Source organism: Loxodonta africana, chromosome 15 (genome assembly GCF_030014295.1).
Source record: "Loxodonta africana isolate mLoxAfr1 chromosome 15, mLoxAfr1.hap2, whole genome shotgun sequence".
Classification (NCBI taxonomy): domain Eukaryota; kingdom Metazoa; phylum Chordata; class Mammalia; order Proboscidea; family Elephantidae; genus Loxodonta; species Loxodonta africana.
Window position 1 is genome coordinate 19114013 of NC_087356.1, and position 21065 is coordinate 19135077.

At 45.8% G+C, this 21065-nt stretch overlaps 1 protein-coding gene across 2 annotated transcripts in view; it reads left to right on the top strand.

Annotated features, from left to right (window-relative positions):
- The first annotated feature begins 18077 nt into the window (after window positions 1–18077).
- The window catches only part of SLC1A4 (solute carrier family 1 member 4), a 34419-nt gene continuing 31431 nt past the window's right edge, over window positions 18078–21065 (top strand). The window contains exon 1 of one of the 2 annotated variants that reach the window (XM_003413639.4): window positions 18078–18830. In XM_003413639.4, coding sequence (XP_003413687.2) covers window positions 18319–18830 — 512 coding nt within the window. In that variant the 5' untranslated portion in view covers window positions 18078–18318. Of the gene's footprint in view, window positions 18831–19237; window positions 19786–21065 lie in introns of those variants that run through there. The other variant, XM_023552697.2, reaches the window with a different exon arrangement.

Consider the following 21065-nt stretch of genomic DNA (forward strand, 5'->3'; position numbering starts at 1 on the left):
AACCAGTAACCAAGGTACCCACAAGCTTAGAGTAAGCAAGGTATGCACGGGTTTACTTGTGTTTACTTACTAATCTGTAGCGCATGATTTCAAAGACACAGTAGAAAACAGGTGAAATTGTGCACTACAGATTAGTAAGTAAACACAAGTAAGCCCATGTATACCTTGCTTATTGAGTAATTCATCCCTGTCCCCAGCCCTCAGCCCCAGTAACTGGGTCCCTCAAGGTGTTTGGATATGTCTAGGAAACTTCTATGACTTTGTCTTGGTCAAGTGGTACTGATTTCCCCGATATTGTGTGTTGCCTTTCCCTTCATTAAAGTTAACAGTTGTCTACTATCTAGTTGGTGATGTCCCCTCTCCACCCCTCCCCTCCCTCGTAACCATCAAGGTTTTTTTTTTTTTTCTGTGTGGAAACCTTTTCTTGAATTTTTATAATAGTGGTCTCATATAATAATTGTCCTTTTGTGATTGACTTATTTCACTTGGCATAATGCCCTCCAGATTCATCCATATTGTGAGATGCTTCACAGATTCATCATTGTTCTTTATCATTGTGTAGTATTTCACTGTGTGCATGTACCATAATTTTATTATCCGTTCATCCACTGATAGGCACGCAAGTTGTTCCCATCTTTTATGCTATTGTGAATAATGCTGCAATGAACATGGGTGTGCATATGTCTGTTAGTGGCTTTTTTTTCTCTAGGATATATACCTAGGAGTGGGATTGCTGGATTGTATGGTGTTTCAATTTCTAGCTTTTATAAGGAGGCACCATATCATTTTCCAAAGTGGTTGTACCATTTTACGTTCCCACCAGCAGTGCATCAGAGTTCAAATCTTCAACATTTGTTATTTTCTGTTTGTGTGCGTGTGTGTTTGTTTTATTAGTGGTAGTAATGTCAGGGTGAGATGGTATCTCATTATAGCTTTCATTTGGAAGTGTGACTTTTTCTTGCAGTTAGACTAGAGTTATGGATTTGGAGAGAAAATCCACAGAGGTAACTCACTATTCTCTTCACATCATATCGAGGGTCTGTATTATCAGCATGACTTCTCATTGTTGATATTAACTCTATCTCCTGTGCAGATTTAACCATTCCTCAAACACTGCTAAATGAGAACTCTCTGCCTTTTATCTCAAGAGGAAATCTGGTTCCAGTTCATAAGAGTCAGAGTCCACAGTTTGCTTGGGCTCGTACAGCCTAAACGTGATGATTCAAAACAGAAACGTGTGACCTCACTGACTCTGGGTATGGGAGGAGGCCCCAGCAGGATGACTTGCCCACTCCAGTAACATGCCAGACCCGTGGGGGAGGCTCGCCAAGGGCCAAGGTCAGCTGCCAAGCAGGGCCAAATGCCCAGTCCTCTTCCTGTAGACTGGCAATGACCTTTTGTGGAGGAGTTTGGATGTTTCAACCTGCTCCTCTGCAAGGGCCTTCGCGTGGGTGGTAACTCATCGTCCAGCACTCCCAGCTGCAGCAAGAGGCCAGGGAAACTGGCCCAGGAGACCAGGGAGGAAAAAATAACATGAGGAATTGGATCAGACAGATTCACCACAAAATGTCTAATTCTCCCCCCACCCCCCACCCCGCACCCCGGGCCATTACACTGGAAGGTTTTGCTTGGATTATTTGCATTTTTCAGGCATATCGTGAACAAAAATTTGAATTCTTTTTCCTTGGACAGAATGTAGGATTTGAAGTGTGGGTTTTTTTAATTTTATTTTTTTCCTTTATTCTGACATTAACTAGTGCAAGTAACTAGATCACATAAAATAATAATAAAATCATTATTATATAATGATTATTTTAGGTAACATTTATTAAACACTTTACAATGTCTCAGTAACTATGCTAATTATTTTATGCCCATTGCTCATTTGAATTTCAACAACCCTATGAGGTATTTTTTTTTTTTTTTATGAGGTATACTAATATTAGTTCCATTTTATAGAGGATAAAAATAAGGCACAGAAAGGTTAAGGAACTTGCCCACGATCACAGAGCCAAAAAGCAACAGAGAAAGATATAAACACAGTCTGACTCCCCATGCAGACTGCTGCATTGCACAACAAATCTCTACACCATATCACTGTACTGTTTGACAAACTCCATATTTCTACAATGTTCAACCAACTGCTATACTAGACTTTTATACCAGTCGGCAAACCACTATTCCATGCTGCTATATTGCTCAACAAACCTCTACACCGTATTGTTAACCTTGTGCAACACACAAGTTCTACACACTGCTACACCATTCAACACACCACTACATGTACTGTAGTGTCTACAATGTTACCAGCAACTTGCAAGGCTATGGGAATAGAAGCATGAGTAAAACAAGGACTTATCACAAGGTAGGAGTCCCTGGATGGCACAGTTAAGCACTTGACTACTGTTACGATTGAATTGTGTCCCCCAAAATATGTGTTGTAAATCCTAACCTCTATGCCTACGGCTATAATCCCATTTGGGAATGGATGGTCTTCGTTATGTTAATGGGACAGGATTAGTGTAGGCGGTATCTTGAGTCAATCTCTTTGGAGATATAAAAGAGATGAAATGCAAGCTAGCAAGTTGAGATTTAGGAAGACAGATGCCAAGCCACACGAAGATCACCTAGTAGTAGAAGCTCAGAAGAGACAAGGACTGTCCTCCAGAGCCGACAGAGAGAAAACGCCTTCCCCTTGAACCAGCACCTTGAATTCAGGCTTCTAGACTCCTAGAAGGGGCCCTCATGGTGCAGTGGTTTAGAACTTGGCTGCTAACCAAAAAGTTGGCAGTTCAAATCCACCGGCCATTCCTTGGAAACCCTATGGGGCAGTTCTACTCTGTCCTATAGGGTCAATATGAGTCAGAATCGACGACAGTAACAGGTAAACTGTGAGAAAATAAATTTGTTTGTTAAAGCCACCCATTTGTGGCATTTCTGTTATAACAGCACTATATAACAAGACAACTACAAACTAAAAGGTTAGTGGTTTGAATCCACCCAATGGCACCATGGAAGAAAAGCCGGGTAATCTGCTTCTGAAAGATCAGAGCCATTAAAAGACCTATGGAACTCAGTTTTACTCTGCAACACATAGGATTGCCAGGAGTCTGAATCAAGTCTACAGCAACTGGTTTAGTTTGTTTGTTTTTCACCACAAGGATCTCCAGAATTGCAGAGAATCCAGAAGTTCTCACTTGTCCATGAGCAGACTCAGAGCACGGTTGAGGTGGTTGCCTAAAACAGACCTCAGGTCAAGATAAAGAACTTCAATGTGCGATGACTTTCAGACCAAAGAAAAGGGCACGGAACACTACCGTGATCCAAAAAGCCGGATGGGATCAATAACACCTACTAGCTTAGGTGATATTCAAAATGTTTAATAATCAATTTGATCTGAGCCAATCAGAAAAGACATACACCTATCAGAATGGAGGCAGCTGTGGACAACTGGGGGTTGGGGTCGGGGGGCTCAACACTAGCCTTGGGACCAGCAAGTGCCTGACGGGTCCCTGTGTCAACGTCAGGCACCCCCGCCCCACCATCTTGAGGAGGACTAGAAGGAGAGGGAGGGTTGGTTGGGTTTTTAGCATCTGTGGTCGCTATTGCATATGGAAAAGAACACATGGTGTGACTTGTGTTTTCATTAATGTTGAACTGAATCAGCTTGTGAATCTGTAAAACCAGTTTTTTCTCAAGCCTTTAAGTGCAACATACAGAGATTATTTTACTTAAAAGCCTAATAATTTTTTTCTGCTAAAATTACAAATCCTTACTTTCACGTGCTCTTTGTTTTATTCTCAATAAGCTTAAACATTTGACAGATTCATCTCTCCCTAAACATTGAGCACATTTACAGACTTGATAAATTTATTTTCCTTAGCGATTTCAGATCACAATCACAAATATATCTAATTCTCCCAAGCACTTCAAATACCAAACAGACTTACAAATCTAACAAGTAAAATCTTCCCAATCTCCAAAGTGACTCATCAGTCTAATAAAACCAACTCGCAAATTTAATAAATCAGATTATTTTAATCACTCCAAGCACCAAAGGAACAAACACAAAGCAGCCTGAAAGTTTGAAGACTTGTCACCATGCTTACATAAGCACCATTTACACTGAAGTATCAATACTATTGATTTATTTTTTCATTCCGTAGTTACAAATGACTAACGTAACCAAGGAGAACAGGTTCGCCATCTTAGGCTCGTTATATTGACTGAGTTTATAGGCTGGATATTTGAGGTCCCCAGGACTCAGCCCTTGGGTTGTCCCCTCTATGACTCACTCCCCAGTCATCTCATCCAGTCCCAGGGCTTTAAAAACCATCATGTGCCCCTGGGAGACCCTGGGTGGTGTAAACAGTTAACTTGCTAGCTTCTATCCAAAAGGTTAGAGGTTCAAGTCCACCCAGAGGAAACTCAGAAGAAAGGCCTGGTGACCTACTTGTGAAAAATCAGTCTTTGAAAACTATCTAGAGCACAGTTCTAATCTGACACACACAGGGTTGCCATGAGTCAGAATCAACTCTATAGCAACTGGTATGTGTCCCTGACCCCCTACTGCACACCTCCTGCTTTAGCGGGCACACCATTACTCGTCTGTCAGTTCGCGGTGCTGTGGTGGCTTGTGTGTTGCTGTCGCACACCTCCTGCTTTAGCAGGCACGCCATTACTCATCTGTCAGTTCGCAGTGCTGTGGTGGCTTGTGTGTTGCTGTGATGCTGGAAGCTATGCCACCAGTATTCCAAACGCCAGCAGGGTCACCCATCGTGGACGGCTTTCAGTGGAGCTTCTAGACTAAGACCGACTAGGAAGAAGGACCTGGCAGTCTACTTCTGAAAAACTTGGCCAGTGAAAATATTGAACAATATCATTAATATCACATACAAGTAAAATTTTGCTGAAGATAATTCAAAGACAGTTACAGCAGGATATCAACAGAGAACTGCCAGAAATTCAAGCCAGATTCAGAAGAGAACTGGGAATAGGGGATATCATTGTTGATGTCAGATGGATCCTGGCTGAGAGCAGAGAATACCAGAAAGATGCTTACCTGTGTTTTATTGACTATGCAAAGGCATTCGACTGTGTGGATCATGACAAATTATGGATAACATTGTGAAGAACGGGAACTTCAGAACACTTAGACCAAGAGGCAGTCAAACAGAGCAAGGGGATACTTTGTGATTGAATATCAGGACAGGTGTGCGTCATGGTTGTATCCTCTCGCCGTACCTATTCGATCTGTATGCTGAGCAAATAATCTGAGAAGATGGACTATATGAAGAAGAGCATGGCATCAGGATTGGAGGAAGACTCATTAACAACCTGTATTATACAGATGACATAACCTGGTGGCACAGCAGTTAAGTACTCTGCTGCCAACCAAAAGGTCAGTAGTTCAAACTCCCCAACCGCTCCATGGCAGAAGGATGTGGCAGTCTGCTTCCACAAAGATTACAGCCTTGGAAACCCTGTGGAGTTCTACTCTGTCCTAGAGGGTCACTGTAAGTCAGAATCAACTTGACGGCAACAGGTTTTGGGGATGGTGCAATCAGTTAAGTGCTCAACTACTAACCAAGAGTTTAGTGGTTGAAACCCACCCACAGGTGCCTCAGAAGAAAGGCCTGGCAGTTTGCTTCTGAAAGGTGACAGGCAGGAAAATCCTGTGGAGTGCAGTTCTACTCTACACACATGGAGTCACAGTGAATCGGAATCAGCTCCAAGGCAACTGACCTTTTTTTTTTTTTAGTAGGCATTAGTGTTGCCCACCCACATTTCTGGTTCTTCTCTTTCCAGGCACATCGGAGAACTGCACTCCTTCATGCTCTTGAGGAGGAGCCCTGGTGGCACAGTGGTTAAGTGCTTGGCTACGAACTGAAAGGTTGGCAGTTAGAACCCACCAGCCACTCTGCCGGAGAGACATGTGGCAGTGCTTACACAAAGACTACAGCCTTGGAAGCTCTATGAGGTAGTGCTGCTCTGTCTTATAGAGTCAGAATCATTTTTTTTTTTAATAATAATTTTTATTGAGCTTTAAGTGAACACTTACAAATCAAGTCAGTCTGTCACGTATAAGCTTATATACACCTTACTCCATACTCCCACTTGCTCTCCCCCTAATGAGTCAGCCCTTCCAGACTCTCCTTTCGTGACAATTTTGCCAGTTTCTAACCCTCTCTACCCTCCTCTCTCCCCTCCAGACAGGAGATGCCAACACAGTCTCAACTGTCCACCTGATACAAGTAGCTCACTCTTCATCAGCATCTCTCTCCTACCCATTGTCCATTCCCTTCCATGTCTGATGAGTTGTCTTCGGGAATGGTTCCTGTCCTGGGCCAACAGAAGGTTTGGGGACCATGACCGCCGGGATTCCTCTAGTCTCAGTCAGACCGTTGAGTCTGGTCTTTTTATAAGAATTTGGGGTCTGCATCCCACTGATCTCCTGCTCCCTCAGGGGTTCTCTGTTGTACTCCCTGTCAGGGCAGTCATCACTTGTGGCCGGGCACCATCTAGTTCTTCTGGTCTCAGGATGATGTAAGTCTCTGGTTCATGTGGCCCTTTCTGTCTCTTGGGCTCATAGCTGTCGTGTGACCTTGGTGTTCTTCATTCTCCTTTGATCCAGGTGGGTTGAGACCAATTGATGCATCTTAGATGGCCGCTTGTTAGCATTTAAGACCCCAGACGCTGCCACATTTCAAAGTGGGATGCAGAATGTTTTCATAATAAAATTATTTTGCCAATTGTAGAGTCAGAATAGATTTTACAGCAACGATTTTTTTAAATGCCCTTGAGGTTAATTTTAACCATGTGACTTAATTTGGCCAATGAAATGGGAGTGGAAGTTACAAGCTACTTCAAGGTGGGAATATTTAATTGCTGGTGTGAGACTGTAATTTTTTTTTTTTCCTCTTACCATAGAACATTCCAGGCAGTAGAGCCTAGGCAAGTATTTGTTGGGCTAATGAATTGTTATTGCCTGATTTTTACTGATGTGCTTAAATGCTAAGCAAATCTGACTGTGGTGTGGACGTACTTTGGGTTTATACACAGAGCGTTTTTCTGTAAATGTTACTGAAAACTCATAAATGCCTTTCCTTTAACATACTATGTTTTAGCTGCCCCTTTTGAGTATCATTATGTACTCATATTTTTGCCCAGAAATGTCTTTTTTTCTTTTCTTTCTTTTTCGGTCTTCTTTTCTTTTTAATGCTCAAATTGTCACAATTTGGTCAATTGGAGTCCAGAGATTTTTTCAAGCGTTTTTGCTTTTTCACAACAGTAAGACTTTGTAACCCATTTCTGGAAACCCTGGTAGTGTAGTGGTTGAGTGCTGTGGTTGCTAACCAAAGGGTCGGCAGTTCAAATCCCCCAGGTACTCCTTGGAAACTCTATGGGGCAGTTCTACTCTGTCCTATAGGGTCGCTATGAGTCGGAATCAACTCGACGGGACTCGGTTTGGTTTTTTTGGTTAACCCATTTCTACTTTCCCTCTCCTAAACACGGATTCAGCCACTCTTGAAGGAGCTCCTCTTCCCTTTAGTAGAAATAATATGCGAGACCAGACTCTAGGTGCTATAGGGATCAGTGAGATTGTCCTCTATAAGTCTTGGCAACATTGCTACAAGCCCACTTTTTACAGAGAAATGTGGTATATTTTTAAGAGATTTTATCCACCAAGGTCCAGGTAGTTAAAAAGAAATCATGCTAGAAATTTCCAACAGAAGAGAAAAATTAATTGATTACAAAAGCGTTAGAAAGCTGAAAAAAAAAACAAAAAGGGAATGCTGAGGAAAATCAGAGATTATTAACTGAAGGAAGCTGCTCATGGCAAGGCACAGTGACAAAAGAAAAGCTTAGTGCATAAGCCTGTTTCAAAGCTCTTCTGACCTCAAGTCATCTATACCTCTCTGGCCAAAGCAAATCATGTGGCTGAGCCTGGATTTAGAGTTGGAGGGCCCAGAGAAGTAATATGACAAAGAGTTAGTGTGGGATAAAGAATTGAACTTTATGCAATTTGGTCTTTGCCTTTGGTTCCTGAGAGATAACTAAACCCTTGGAATATCCTGACTGCTGTATTTTTACGCAAATAACTTCAGCTTTCTATGTTTGTTTGTCAATCACACCATCCTCTCCCCCCACTCCGACGGAGGTATTTTCATAAGCACCACTGTGACAATTTTATTTTTACATGTTGCTGTGAAATATACTGGGGGGAGGGGGAGGGTTCCGCTGGCAAACAAACATAGAAGGTACACATTATTTCCATAAAAAAATTGAGGTACCTTCATCATCTAAACGACATCTGAGGATTTGTGTAAATGTATAGGGGGCTGGCCAGGCCACAAAGACCATCAGATAGCCTGATGTCAGCTGATCTCAGGGAGAGAGGAGAGCATGATTCAATCAATCGTGTCTGTGGAATGAGGCCCCAATCATGCCTATACAATGAAGCCAATAAAAGGCCTGGACATGGAAGCTCCATGGGCTTCCTGGTTGGTGAAAGACAACCATGACATGGGCAGATGGCGTGCCCTTAGGGACATGGAAACTTTGCATGGGAACCCTCCCAGACCTTGTCTTATGCATCTTTTCATTTGTATCCTTTTTGTTATAATAAAGCTGTAACAGTAAGTACAGCACTTTCCCTGAGTTCTGTGACTCATTCCAGTGAATTATAAAACCAAAAGGAATAGCAGAAGCCAGCAGGTCAGAAGCTAGGGAACCCAGGGGAGGCCCCTAAGCTTGCAGCTGGCATCCTACAGGTGTAGAGGGAAACCCCAAATTCATAGCCAGCTGCCTGCCTGAAGGCACATCTGGCTGCCTGAAGGACGGTGTCCTTTTAAAACTTGGGAGCTCTGAGCTAGCTCTGGGTAGCTAGACAGAGAAAGAAGTGCCGCATGGCCAGCTGGTGTCAGAACTGAATGCAGAAGTAAAAAATGGGCATTTATTATATCCTCATAGTTGAGGACAGAATAGCGGGATTTTGATATTCCCACTTTATGGAGTGAAGATACAGGGAGAGGTGAAGAATGGGCTGTTCTGTAATCCACCACAATGCTCATGCACTTTGCCTGTGAAGTAGAGTGCCACTCTTGCTCAACGTATTATACTTTTTTACTGTAACCATCCTTATGATTTTCCATAATCACAGCATTGTAGCGTCGCTTATTGATAGAGAAAACCCAAAGGAAGTCTAAAACACTGTGTATTTGCCCAAAGACTCTGAGTTATCCATATGAGACTGTTGAAACTGGCAAAGGCTTCCATTATTCGCTAGGAAGTTAAAGCCATTTTCTCTCCCCCACAATAACCCTGTCCCGTGACTGCCCGTGACAAAGGGTATATCTGTTGCCACTAATAAAGAATCTGCATGTTCTTTGCAAAATCAGAGTTATTTATTAACTTTCAAACCCTCCCACATAAAAGTACAGAAGTTAGAACATGATTCTTTTTAAAGCAACCTTGAGTGAATTCGAAGTTATCCTTACGATAACATCACTTACTTGCTGGCCAACATTCTTTCTTAAGTGGGAGGAAAATCGGTCCTACCACAGGTCAGTAAACAAGAACTACGTCTAAACCTGGGTTCTCCTGTGGCCGTGGACACTGTGTGTAAGCATCATTTGTCATGTGTGTCCTAGTGGAAAATGAGGGGACCACGGTTCTAGCCCACAGGAACCTCTCACTGCTCCAAGCTTCTGTGACACATAACCTTTCTGCTAGGAAACCCTGGTGGTGTAGTGGTTAAGTGCTACGGCTGCTAACCAAAGTGTTGGCAGTTCGAATCTGCCAGGCACTCCTTGGAAACTCTATGGGGCAGTTCTACTCTGTCCTATAGGGTCACTATGAGTCGGAATCGACTTTACGGCACTGGGCTTGGTTTGGGTTTTAACCTTTCTGCTAAGGCTTCTCAAATCTGTTGTGCAACAAAATCAAATGTGGAGACTTTGTGTGGTCTATTTTGTTTTATAAAACAGTTATTTTTTTATTTTTTAATAATTTTTTTGTGTGTTTTAAGTAAAAGTTTACACAGCAAATTAGGTTTCCCATTTAACAATTTTTACACAAATTGTTCTGTGACATTGGTTACATTTTTCACAATGTGTCAGTATTCTCATTATTTCCGTTGTTTGTTCTGTTTCCATTCTTCTAGCTTCCCTGACCCTCCATAGCTTCTCATCTTTGCTTTAGGGTAAATGTTCACCATTTGGTCTCATACAGTTGATTATTTGACGGAGCATAGAACCCATGGGTGATATTGTTTATCTTATATGCCAATCTATTATCTCGATGAAAGGTGACTTCGGGAGTGGCTTCAGTTCCAAGTTCAAGTTCAAAGGGCATTTTAGGGTGATAGTCTCAGTGGTTCCTCTAGTCTCTATCAGCCTTTCTTCTGAGGTGCTTCTGAGTGGATTCAAACTTCCAACTTTTTGGTTAGTAGGACAGGACCTAATTGTGTATACCACCCAGGGACTCCTGTCAGACCTATAACTCATTCTAATTGATATTCATTTCTTCTCTATTTTATTCAATCATCCCCCCCTAATATCACTCACTTTTCACCTCTTAGCATTGCACATTGTGGGAGGAATTTGGTTGATAGGTTTTGAAAGCCTGGCCCTAGACCTTCTCATGGATTTCTCTTTAATTCCAAACGAAATTCAATATCCTTGTAAATACTTCTTGACTGGAAAGTGGGGATTGGCTTGTTGAAATGCAAATTCCTCGGCAAAGCTCTAGGCTCAGGAATATGCCTTTTACACAGCTCCCCAAGTAATTCTTACTCCCTGCTTTTGTATTCGGAAGACCCGGGTGGTACAAACGAGTTAACGCGCTTAGCTGCTAACTGAAAGGTTAGAGGTTTGAGTCTACCTAGAGGTGCCTCAGAAGGAAAGCCTGGTGATCTACTTCCCAAAAATCAGCCCTTGAAAACCCTGTGGAGCACAGTTTCACTCTGACACACATGGGGTCACCACGAGTCAGAATCCACTCGACAGCAACTGGTTTGTTTGGTTGTTTTGTTTTGTTTTGTATTCACTCTGCGATAGTTGCAGGGTGATTTGCTCTTAGTAAACAACTCAGAAAGCCTTTAGTTGTGTTGTTGAATTAAATCTCTATTCTTAGAGCTCTGCCCACAAAACATAGGCACCAAACTAACTCACATTCCCATCTTTTAACTCTTCTTTTTCAATGCTCCTCTTTTACCAGTCCTCTCTAAGAAACTGGCTGTTTAGCTGGTCTCCAAAACCACAGAAACAGACATCTTATTTTTCTGTTTCATTCTGTCTTTTACATCCACTCTGACCAAATTTTCTTTTAGTATTAACTCAAATGGTTTATCTGAGTCTGGGACTGACGGAACTTTTGGTTCTAGGGACATCTTTATGGACCTTTTTTCTTTTTTTGGTGGGTGGAGATGACACTGAGAGGCATCTAGAGGAAGCATTACAAATCACAAAGCCGCCAGTACTTTGATACCACTACTAAGTTGTTCACCAGGGAAAGAAAAAGGACATATTATTTTGGATTTTCACCTTGCTTGCTTTGTTTGCTAAGTAATCTGATCTATTTGAAAGGCAAATGTGCTTTTTTTTTTTTTAAATCACATTGTACTTTCTACAATATTCTGTTTTGCTGACATGGCAAGAACCGAACTGAAGTTTAATCTTTTAAATGTAATTGTCAGTTAAATCATCTGGTGTCTCTTAGGAGGGGTGAAGAGAACTACTATAAAATCTAAATTTCCCTGGGATAAAGTATACAATTTTCTTCTTTCAGTCCATTCATGGCAGAAAATAACTCCTGCCACGTGATTCTAGTGATGCCACTGGTGAGTCTAGTGAAATGTGGGGAAGTATGTAAATGTCATCAGATATGAAGTTAGAGCGGAGGCAACCTCTTTAGTAGCAGAAGCCAGCAGCTGTGTGCAGCACAAACTACTCACTGATATGTAAATATATTGAGAGTGATAAACAGCCTCTTGGCAATATAAGAATAACATGACTCATCTTTTTGTAATTAAGAAACCCATAGCAGTTGCTTTAATAAGCAAAACTGATGCTTCTTCATGATGCACGATGCAGGCATTGTCTTAAGAACATGACTAAATGATGCCAAAGGAACTTTACTAGTAGGTCCTCCAAAGGGAAACCAGAGCTAGGACACATCTGGAGGTAGTGACTTATATGTGCTGCTTTGGCCTAGAATGTACGCAGGGATGTCATCATGGATTAAAGATGGTTGCAAACTCTTTGCTACTCCTTCTATTGAAAGTTCTCTTCCCCTTGCATTTGGGCTGGCCTTAGGGACTTGCTTGACCGAGAGAATGTGAAAGAAGTGACATTCTGGGACTTCTGAGGCTAGGTCAGAAGAAGCATTGAAGCCTCTGCTCTCTTAGAACACTCACCCTGAGTGAACTATGTAAGAAGTTTGACTACAATGGACCACCATGCTGTAAGGAAGCCCAAGCTAGCCACGTGGACAAAGAGAGATGCCCATCTAGCCCCAGATGTTCTAGCCAAACTAGCCCAGCCACCAGCTATGTGAGTGAAAGAACAATTTTGGACTTTTCAGCCTCAGTAGATGCAATGTGGAGAACCAAGGACTTGGGCTGATAGCCAGAATTAAGGCCACAGGCATATGGCCCCAGTTGAGTGTCTCAGCCAGCTCTAGTCATTCAAGTCACCCTGGCTGAGGACCCAGTCACTGTGGAGTGGAGATGAGCGCCCCTGCTGTGCCTGTCTGAATTTCTGAAACCATAAACATAATAAAGTGGTAGTTATTTTAAGCCACTACACTTTGGAGCGGTTGGTTATGCAATTACAGATAACTGGAAAGAGAAGATTGGTATTACTCAACTATTGCTATAATAATACAGTATTTCACATGACCCCAAACTCTATGGGTTTCAGGGACAAGCATTTATTTTTCTCTCTCATGGTTCTGTAGGTTGACTGGGGTGTTCTTTAAGCTGTGAGAGAGCAGGTGTTGGCTAGGGCTACAGGCTGGATTCAGGTGCCCTCCCCTGTCTTTGTTCTGTTGGGATATGCTAGGTCCCAGGTGTGCAGGAGTCCAAGCCCAACTATGTAAAAAACGTTTTGGCACCTCTGCTTGCATCATATCCACTTACTCCTCTGGCCAAGTAAGTCACGTGGCCAAGCCCAGAGTCAATGGGGGCGAATAAATGCACTCCTACCCAAGTGGGAGGACAAATGGAGGAACCATTTGCTGAACAATACTCCAATCTTTCACAGGATACAAGCATCAGATGATCACGGTGGTGATAATGAGTGATGTCAGACCGAATTCACTTTGAAGACATTCCTATGATCAGGTATTGATACATCTAGAACCCAGAGAAAATACATGCAAGTGTTGTGGGGGAAGGTATCCAATGCAGGAATCAATTACCATGGAGCATTTTTACTGTATTATGTGCCTACAATCAGAAGGCATGAACAAAATACGAAAAGACAAAAATGTAATGCAAGAGCAAAAGGGAAGGACTTAGTAAAAGAAAGGAGAGAAAAAGAAGGCAGAAAGTGAAACCATTTCATAGACAGGTATGGTATCATCACCAACTGTTTCAGAGACCAGGAGAGTACACTTGTTTCTTGGTTTGCCTCACAAGCAGGCAGAGCAGCTATAGGGTAAGCAGTCTCTCCCTGGAAGAGGCTCCAAGAGACTAGCTTCTTCCTAAGGGAAGGTTTGGCCAATTCACCAGTACCTTCAGCAAGGCATACGGCACTCCCAAACACTGCTTTCCCACTCAGCACCACACTTAAGCCCAAAGAAAGCGCCAGCAGTGCAGGGAGTTTCCCACTCTGAATTGAGAGTTAGCTACAAAGGCAGCTCTGGGGTACACAAGAACAGCACAAGAAGCTACGGGCTGCAAGCAGAGCTGGAGCAAGGAGGAGTAAGAAAAGTTTCAGGAGGAAAGTGGTACCTGAACTGGGACTGGATGGAGGCAAAAAAAAAAAAAAAAGTAGGAGCAGCACACAATCCCGTTTCTGTACATATGCAGAGGGCACAAGGCTGGATGGTGAGCTGAGGCCAGATCATGGTGGCTCTGAATGCCGGGATGAATGCTGGATGGAAAATCATATCCTTACTTCAATGGGGAGCCACCGAAAGCTCTTGAACAAGAAGTGATTGGAAGAAGGCTGCTCCTTGTCCTCTAATATCATTCATCTCTGCTTCTTTAGTAATCAAAACCAAGTCAAACCCGCAGTCATCGAGTCGTTTCCGACTCATTGTGACCCTATAGGACAGAGTACAACTGCCCCATATGATTTCCAAAGCTGTAATCTTTACAGAAGCAGGCTGCCACATCCTTCTCCTACCGAGTGACTAGAGGATTTGAATCGCTGACTTTTTGGTAAGCAGCTGAGTGCCTAACTACTGCACCACCAGGGCTCCTTCTTTAGTAACAGAAGCCCCATTTTTTAACTGAGTGTGCCTGTGCAAAATAAACATATGTTGCCTGACTTCTCTTGCAGCTAGGTGTGGTCATGTGTCTAAATTCTGGCTAATGAAATCTAGGGGAAACGATGCATGCAACTTCTAGAACAAGTCCTTAAAGAGAGAGGACATGCCCTTCATTGGCCCTTCCTTACTGCTGAATGGAAGTAGAACTTAATCCTAACATGTATTGTGGTATGGTGAATTACTCTAATATGACCCTTCTAGCCATGGTCTTTGTGACTCCCACAATGACTGGATGGGACTATGCAAATAAGGTGCTGTGGCCCACCAAAGGGATTGGACAGCCTGCTAATAATGCAAATAAGCTGCATGGAACTCTTGTGGGGGTGGGGCCATGCAAATAAGGTATATGGAACCCTAATGAGGGGTTTGGTCAGTTTTGCCATACCACTACAGTTAAAGGGAAACAATCCCAGAGGTGGGAGGAGGACTTCACTGCCATGAAGAAGAGCCAGGAGTGGAGCACATCCTTTAGATCCAGGGTCCCTGTGTTGAGAACCTCCTAGGTCCAGGAGATAGAGTTGTAACCCTGAAGACAGCAAGAGACGGCATGGCAGCAGTGAGAAGTGACAAGAACAGGTAGCAAGCATGGTAGAGTACAGTGGCAGAGAAATGGCAGTAGCAGAACCAGGAGACTGGAGCTAGAGGGCATGGTGGGCTTCCTGGCCCACAGAGCAAGAGAGCTGAGCACCTTTGGGCGGAAGGCTTCCATGCGGAGTGGGATACCTCTGGGCACTTATTGCAGAGCTAAAGAGCTTTTTAACTCTTGCTTGAGCAGGGCAGAGGCCAGCCTGAGGGGCCAAGGGTGAGGCCTGTCTGCAGGCACCGCCAAGAAGCTGTTCTCAGAGAACAGTATCCTGAGTCATCCCTGACCCTGAATTGTAACTGTTATTTCTCTAATAAACCCCATAATCCTGACTATAGTCTGTGAGTTCTGTGTGGCTATTGCAACAAATTACCAAACCCAGCAGAGAAGTAGAGTGTGCCGTGGAAGAGACAGCTGGTGTCAGAATAGGTGGAAAGGTTGGAGAGGAGCTATGTCTGACCTCCACCTCACAGGAATCGGCCTTGGGCTGATGATCTTGACTCAGCATGCCATTTTTACATTTTTTATACTATTCATTAGGAAGATTAGCCTGCAGGCAAGGCTAAATACAGGATGGTTGGAATAAGAGGAGCACTGAAGGTTAGAAGACTAATTAGGAGAACATTTCAATAGCCCAGATAAGAAGTGAGGAAATGAGAAGTGTGCCAGAATGGCCAGTGGGAATGGATGGAAGGTGTGGATGTGGTAAAGAAATGTCTGTGGGAGGTGGCAATTGATCAGGCGAGAGAAGACCGTAGGGAAGGAAGAACCAAAGGTCACTCAGAGGTTTCAAGCAGAGGTGATCTGGTGGTCAATGATGTTGGTAACAGAAACAGGGGAGTCAGAAGGATGAGCAGGTTTGAGGAGGCAGCCATGAGTTCGTTTTTTGGACGTGTTGAGTTTAAAGTCTTGCAGGATATCCAGGTGGAGGGAGATGTAAAGTAGGCAATTGGAAATTTATGTTTGGAGCTGGGTTTCAGAGTCTCTTACATAAACGTGCTAGTCAAACCAAATGGAGGGGCTGGTTGACAAAGCGGCATTTGTAGAAATCAGTCCTTCAGTGCACACAGAGAAGTAAACTGCCTTCTGTGAAACAGCTCTTCCCCGATACCCCCATCCCGAAAGCCCTACAAGCTACAGCCAGTAGCTGGCGTACTTCAAGGAATGAAATCTTCTCTGTACCCAATTTTGGACACCTCCTGAAAGCTCCTTTTTTTTTTTTTTTTTCTTACCACAGCATTTTGACTGCACAGTTTTCTGTCATGACATGTTTTAAGACGGTTTTGTTTTTTCCTAGCAAGAAATCTATAGTAATTGCCTTCCTCCTCAATTCAAATTATTCACACATAAGAATTCCCTTTCACAGACATCTGAAAAGAGCTGTTTCTTTCCCAAAAGCAAAACAAGGAAATATAAGTATATAATAACCCGTTGCCATTGAGTCGATTCGGACTCATAGCGACTCTCTAGGTCAGACTAGAACTGCCCTACAGGGGTTTGCCAAGGAGCGGCTGCTGGATTGGAACTGCTGACCTTTTGGTTAGCAGCCGAACATTTAACCACTGCGTCACCAGGGCTCCAGTATTGGTATAGAGTAGACATACAGATCAACGGGACAACACTTGTTACGAAGCTACCAAAAAAACCCAAACCAAACCCACTGCCGACGAGCCGGTTCCGACTCATAGTCGACCCAGTAGGACAGAGCAGAACTGCCCCATAGAGATTCCAAGGAGCGCCTGGCGGATTTGAACCGCCAACCTCTTGGTTAGCAGCCGTAGCACTTAACCACTACGCCACCAGGGTTTCCTATGAAGCTACAAAAACAAACAAACAAAACAGTGGCTTCAAACTCATACATGTAAGTATGAAGCTACCGTATATAATAAATGTAACAAACTAAAAAGACTCCGCAAGGGTTTCCTTTATATCTGCCCTGACCAGAGCAGATGTTAAATAAAAGTTTAAGTAGAAAGGAAATTAATGGGATGTGAACATAAAGAAGCCATTATTTTTCAGGCTGGCCAAACCGCTGTTTGCGCGGTTTCGCTCCGGGCCCGGGTAGTGCGGTGGGGGGATAAAAACCCAGCGGCTAGTGTTTCAGCCGAAGTCACGTGGTAAAAACTCCGCGGAAAGAGTGGAGAGAGAGCTCGGGTTCTTCTACAAGAATTTTGCATCTTCTGCCTGCATTCCGCTGCCCGGCTACCAGGGCCCATCCGTGGGTGGCCCCGACCCACCCTCTCGGAGCCACCGGGGCGCGCAGTAGCGCGATCCGGACGCTGAGTTTGGTGTCACCGTGGAGCCTTTAATGAGAGAGTGCTGGGCGTCTCCCATTCATTCATTCATTCATTCTTCAAGCACCCTTTGTTTCAGGGCCAGGGCCTGTGCTGCGCACCCTGGTGTACCTGATCTCACGCAACCCTACAGGACCCCTCGAGGAAGGGATTTTATGCAGGAGACGCACGCGGCTGGATGACCGCGCTGCGCCCCATCACGGTGCGCGGCCCCTTTGCGGGAAAGCCCGGGAGCTCTCGGACGGACCGCGGGGCGCGCGGAGGCGACAGCACCCACCCCGGAGAGGACCTCCGCCCCTCCCCCAGCCTCCAGGACAAGGAACGCGGCTGCGTTCCATATTCTCCCGGGCCGGCCAACCCCGAAGGCCCAGACCCCAGCAGGTCCGAGCCGCCCCGGCAGGTGCCAACAAGCCGGGGCCGTCCGTCAAGCCGCGCCGCCCCGCAGTCGCCCGGAGCTGGACCCAGTGAGCGGGGTCGGGGCAGCCGCTGCCTGCGCCGGGATTCGGCTGCGCGGCCCGCACCCTCGGCTCGGGGCAGCGCCCCTGGCCCGGCGCCCCTCCCCCCGCGGCGGCGGCCGGGCGGGGCCCCGGGCGCTGACTGGCCGGAGCCGCTAGGGCGGGACGCCGGGTGTGAAGTGGATAGGCTCTGGCCGCGCCGAACTCCCGCCCCCCGTATCCTCCCGCGCCTCTCCCGCGTTGCATCATCTCCAGCCAGCGGCCTCTTTAGGAGGGCTGCAAGCGGTGAGCTCCGCTCTGACCCGGGCTCCCGCATCTCCCATCGCCCTCCCGGCACCTGCCTGTGCGCCCAGGTCAGGGGACTGCAGGGCGCCGGCTGCTAGAATCCGCGGGCACTGCAGGCCGACCTCGCCAGCTCCACCCGACTCCATCCCTTGGGAGAGCCCAAGTCCCCTGCATCCTCCAGCGCGAAGCTGCGGGCAGTGCCATGGAGAAGGGCAGTGAGACCAACGGCTACCTCGACGGCGCCCAAGCCAGGCCCGATGCGCCCCGGGAGGCAACGGAACGAGCACGGCGCTGTATCGGCTTTTTGCGGCGCAACGCGCTGGTACTGCTCACCGTCTCCGGGGTGCTGGCGGGCGCGGCGCTGGGCACGGCCCTGCGCGGGCTCCAGCTGAGCCGCACGCAGGTCTCCTACGTGGCCTTCCCGGGCGAGATGCTGCTCCGCATGCTGCGCATGATCATCCTGCCGCTGGTGGTCTGCAGCCTGGTGTCGGGGGCCGCCTCCCTGGACGCCAGCTCCCTCGGGCGTCTGGGTGGCATCGCCGTCGCCTACTTCGCCCTCACCACGCTGAGCGCCTCGGCGCTCGGTGTTGCTTTGGCGTTCATCATCCAGCCGGGGTCCGGCGCGCAGACTCTTCAGTCCAGCAACCTGGGGCTGGATGAGCCGGAGCATTCTGTTCCCAAAGAGACTGTGGACTCTTTCCTTGACCTGGCCAGGTAACGCTTTCCCACGTCCCCGAGGGCCCATCGGGACACGCCATCTCTCCCTGCATTCCAGTTCATACACCCACAGCCCGTCATATACTCCAAAGAGTTAATTCTTAAGTGGCTGCTGGTGGCCTTTAACTGTTTTTTTTAGTATCAAAATAACATCTGGAGTCTTTGCACCGCAGACCACGCCTTTGCAAACATCAACCGGGGCACGCAGTACAATGGCAAGTAGTTAGGCCGCATCTGTTAGCAAGAAGTAGTATAACCGTTAGGTGAGAGTGTGTCTTAGGAAAGAGTCAACCATCTCGCATGTATTTGGCTCCTTATACTCTTATATTGCCCTTATGGGCGGGCGGGGGGGGGGGAGAGAGAACGTTCCAGCCACGCCCCAATGTCTTCATTCCATTCTCTACCGACTGGGCGGGAAAGAAATTGTGACTCTTGGCAGTCCCTGTTGTAATGTGGGGCCTTCTCCGTTTCAGCGCCTGGGCTTGGAGGAAGCTGACAGTTTTCTGAAGAGTTGTCAGTGGATCCAAGGATTACAGGACTAGTGTTAGTTGTGTGGGACCTATTGCCCAGAAACATTCCTCTCCTGGAGGCTTAGGACAGGTTGCTCTCCCTGCCCAAGGTCCGTGGCAGATGGTATTGTGAGTTTCAAGGGACTCTATTTGTGAGGAAAGTGTGAGTTCCAATAGAGAGTGAGAGAGAAGTCTCTTACTTGGCTTCACCTGCTTTTAGTGACTCTTAAAAGTTGCATTTCATCCCTTGAGATGAGGTAGTATAGTTCCTTTGGATTTTTCCAAGCCTCAGCCTCTCTTGGCTTCTCAGTTAACCCAGAGTTCACAGATGGGAAGACTGCAGCCTGGAGGCATCTGCTGACCCAGTCAGGTTCAGCTGAATGAGGAGTGCAGCTGGCTCCCACTCCAGGTTTCCGATGACTCTGGACTGTGAGCCTTCGGAGGTATGTTTTGTTGAGTCGTTGAGGCAGAGCTCATTGCTTGGGCTTTGGAAGCAGCGAACCCTGAGCAAAGTGACTTGACTTCCTGCTGTTTCCATTTTTCCCTTTGGAAAATGTGATGACTGTCTGCCAGTTGGAGCCCTGGTGGGGCAGTGGTTAAGCGTTCCACTGCTAACCGAAAAGGTCAGCAGTTCAAATCCATCAGCCGCGCCTTGGAAACCCTAAGGGGCAGTTCTGTTCTGCCCTATAGGGTCGCTATGAGTCAGAATCAACTCGACAGCAATGAGTTTGGGTTTTTTTGGTCTTCTACTTGAGAGAGGTTGTTTAAAAAAATGTCCAGGCCATTTACCTTGGCAGAGATCTCTGATGATGGAGACCAGACAGTTTTTACCAAAAGCCTAGTGGGCAGGCAAGGTGGCTCATTAGGATTTTGATGAGATCACGGCGTTTATTTGGTGTATGGCAGGCAGCTTGATGTTTGGAATCTTTAGAGATCCTTAAAGCTTGGGGATTTACTTTCAGGTGGGTGCTGGGGAAAAAAAAAGTCTACTGTGGTTGAGACATCAGCTTTGCCTGGGAGGGGAGGGATGATGGGGTTAAAGGATTCTTTCCCTCTGGGAACAGTGGCGGAGAGAGGGAGTATGGATGTTGAGCTCTGACCTGCTCGTGGTACCCTAGGGGGACAGTATTCCTTTATCTCAAGGGGCAGTAGCCAAAAACGGGTGCAAGTGTAGGGATGGGGGTGTTTCCTCATTACTACCCACCCCAGATCATGTTTTTCTGGCTTTAGTTCCAAGCCCCTTCAGCTCCTGCTTCTGAAGTGAGTAGTGACCCAGCGTCATAGCTTATGGGATCAGTGTAGGTTCAGGCTTCTCAACGACTTGGGCTGCGGATGCGGAGGAATGTTTAAGAGAGGCCTTGTCATCGCTTGTCCGGAATAAGCAGTGTTTCATGATGCTTCCAGTGGCCAACTTTGTGTAATCTATCAGTTGAGGGATAAAAGTAAGGTAGGTGGGTGGTATACTCCTATTTTACAACTGAGGAAACTGAGATACTAAATGATTTGCTCAAGGTCACTGAGTGGTTTATCGAAAGAGGGATTAGAAGGACTGTGGGTCTCCTGGAAACCCTGGTGGTGTAGTGGTTAAGTGCTATGGCTTTTAACCAAAAGATCGGCAGTTCAAGTCCACTAGGCACTACTTGGAAACTCTATGGGGCAGTTCTGCTCTGTCCTGTAGGGTTGCTATGAGTCTAAATCGACTTGATGGCAACAGGTTTGGTTA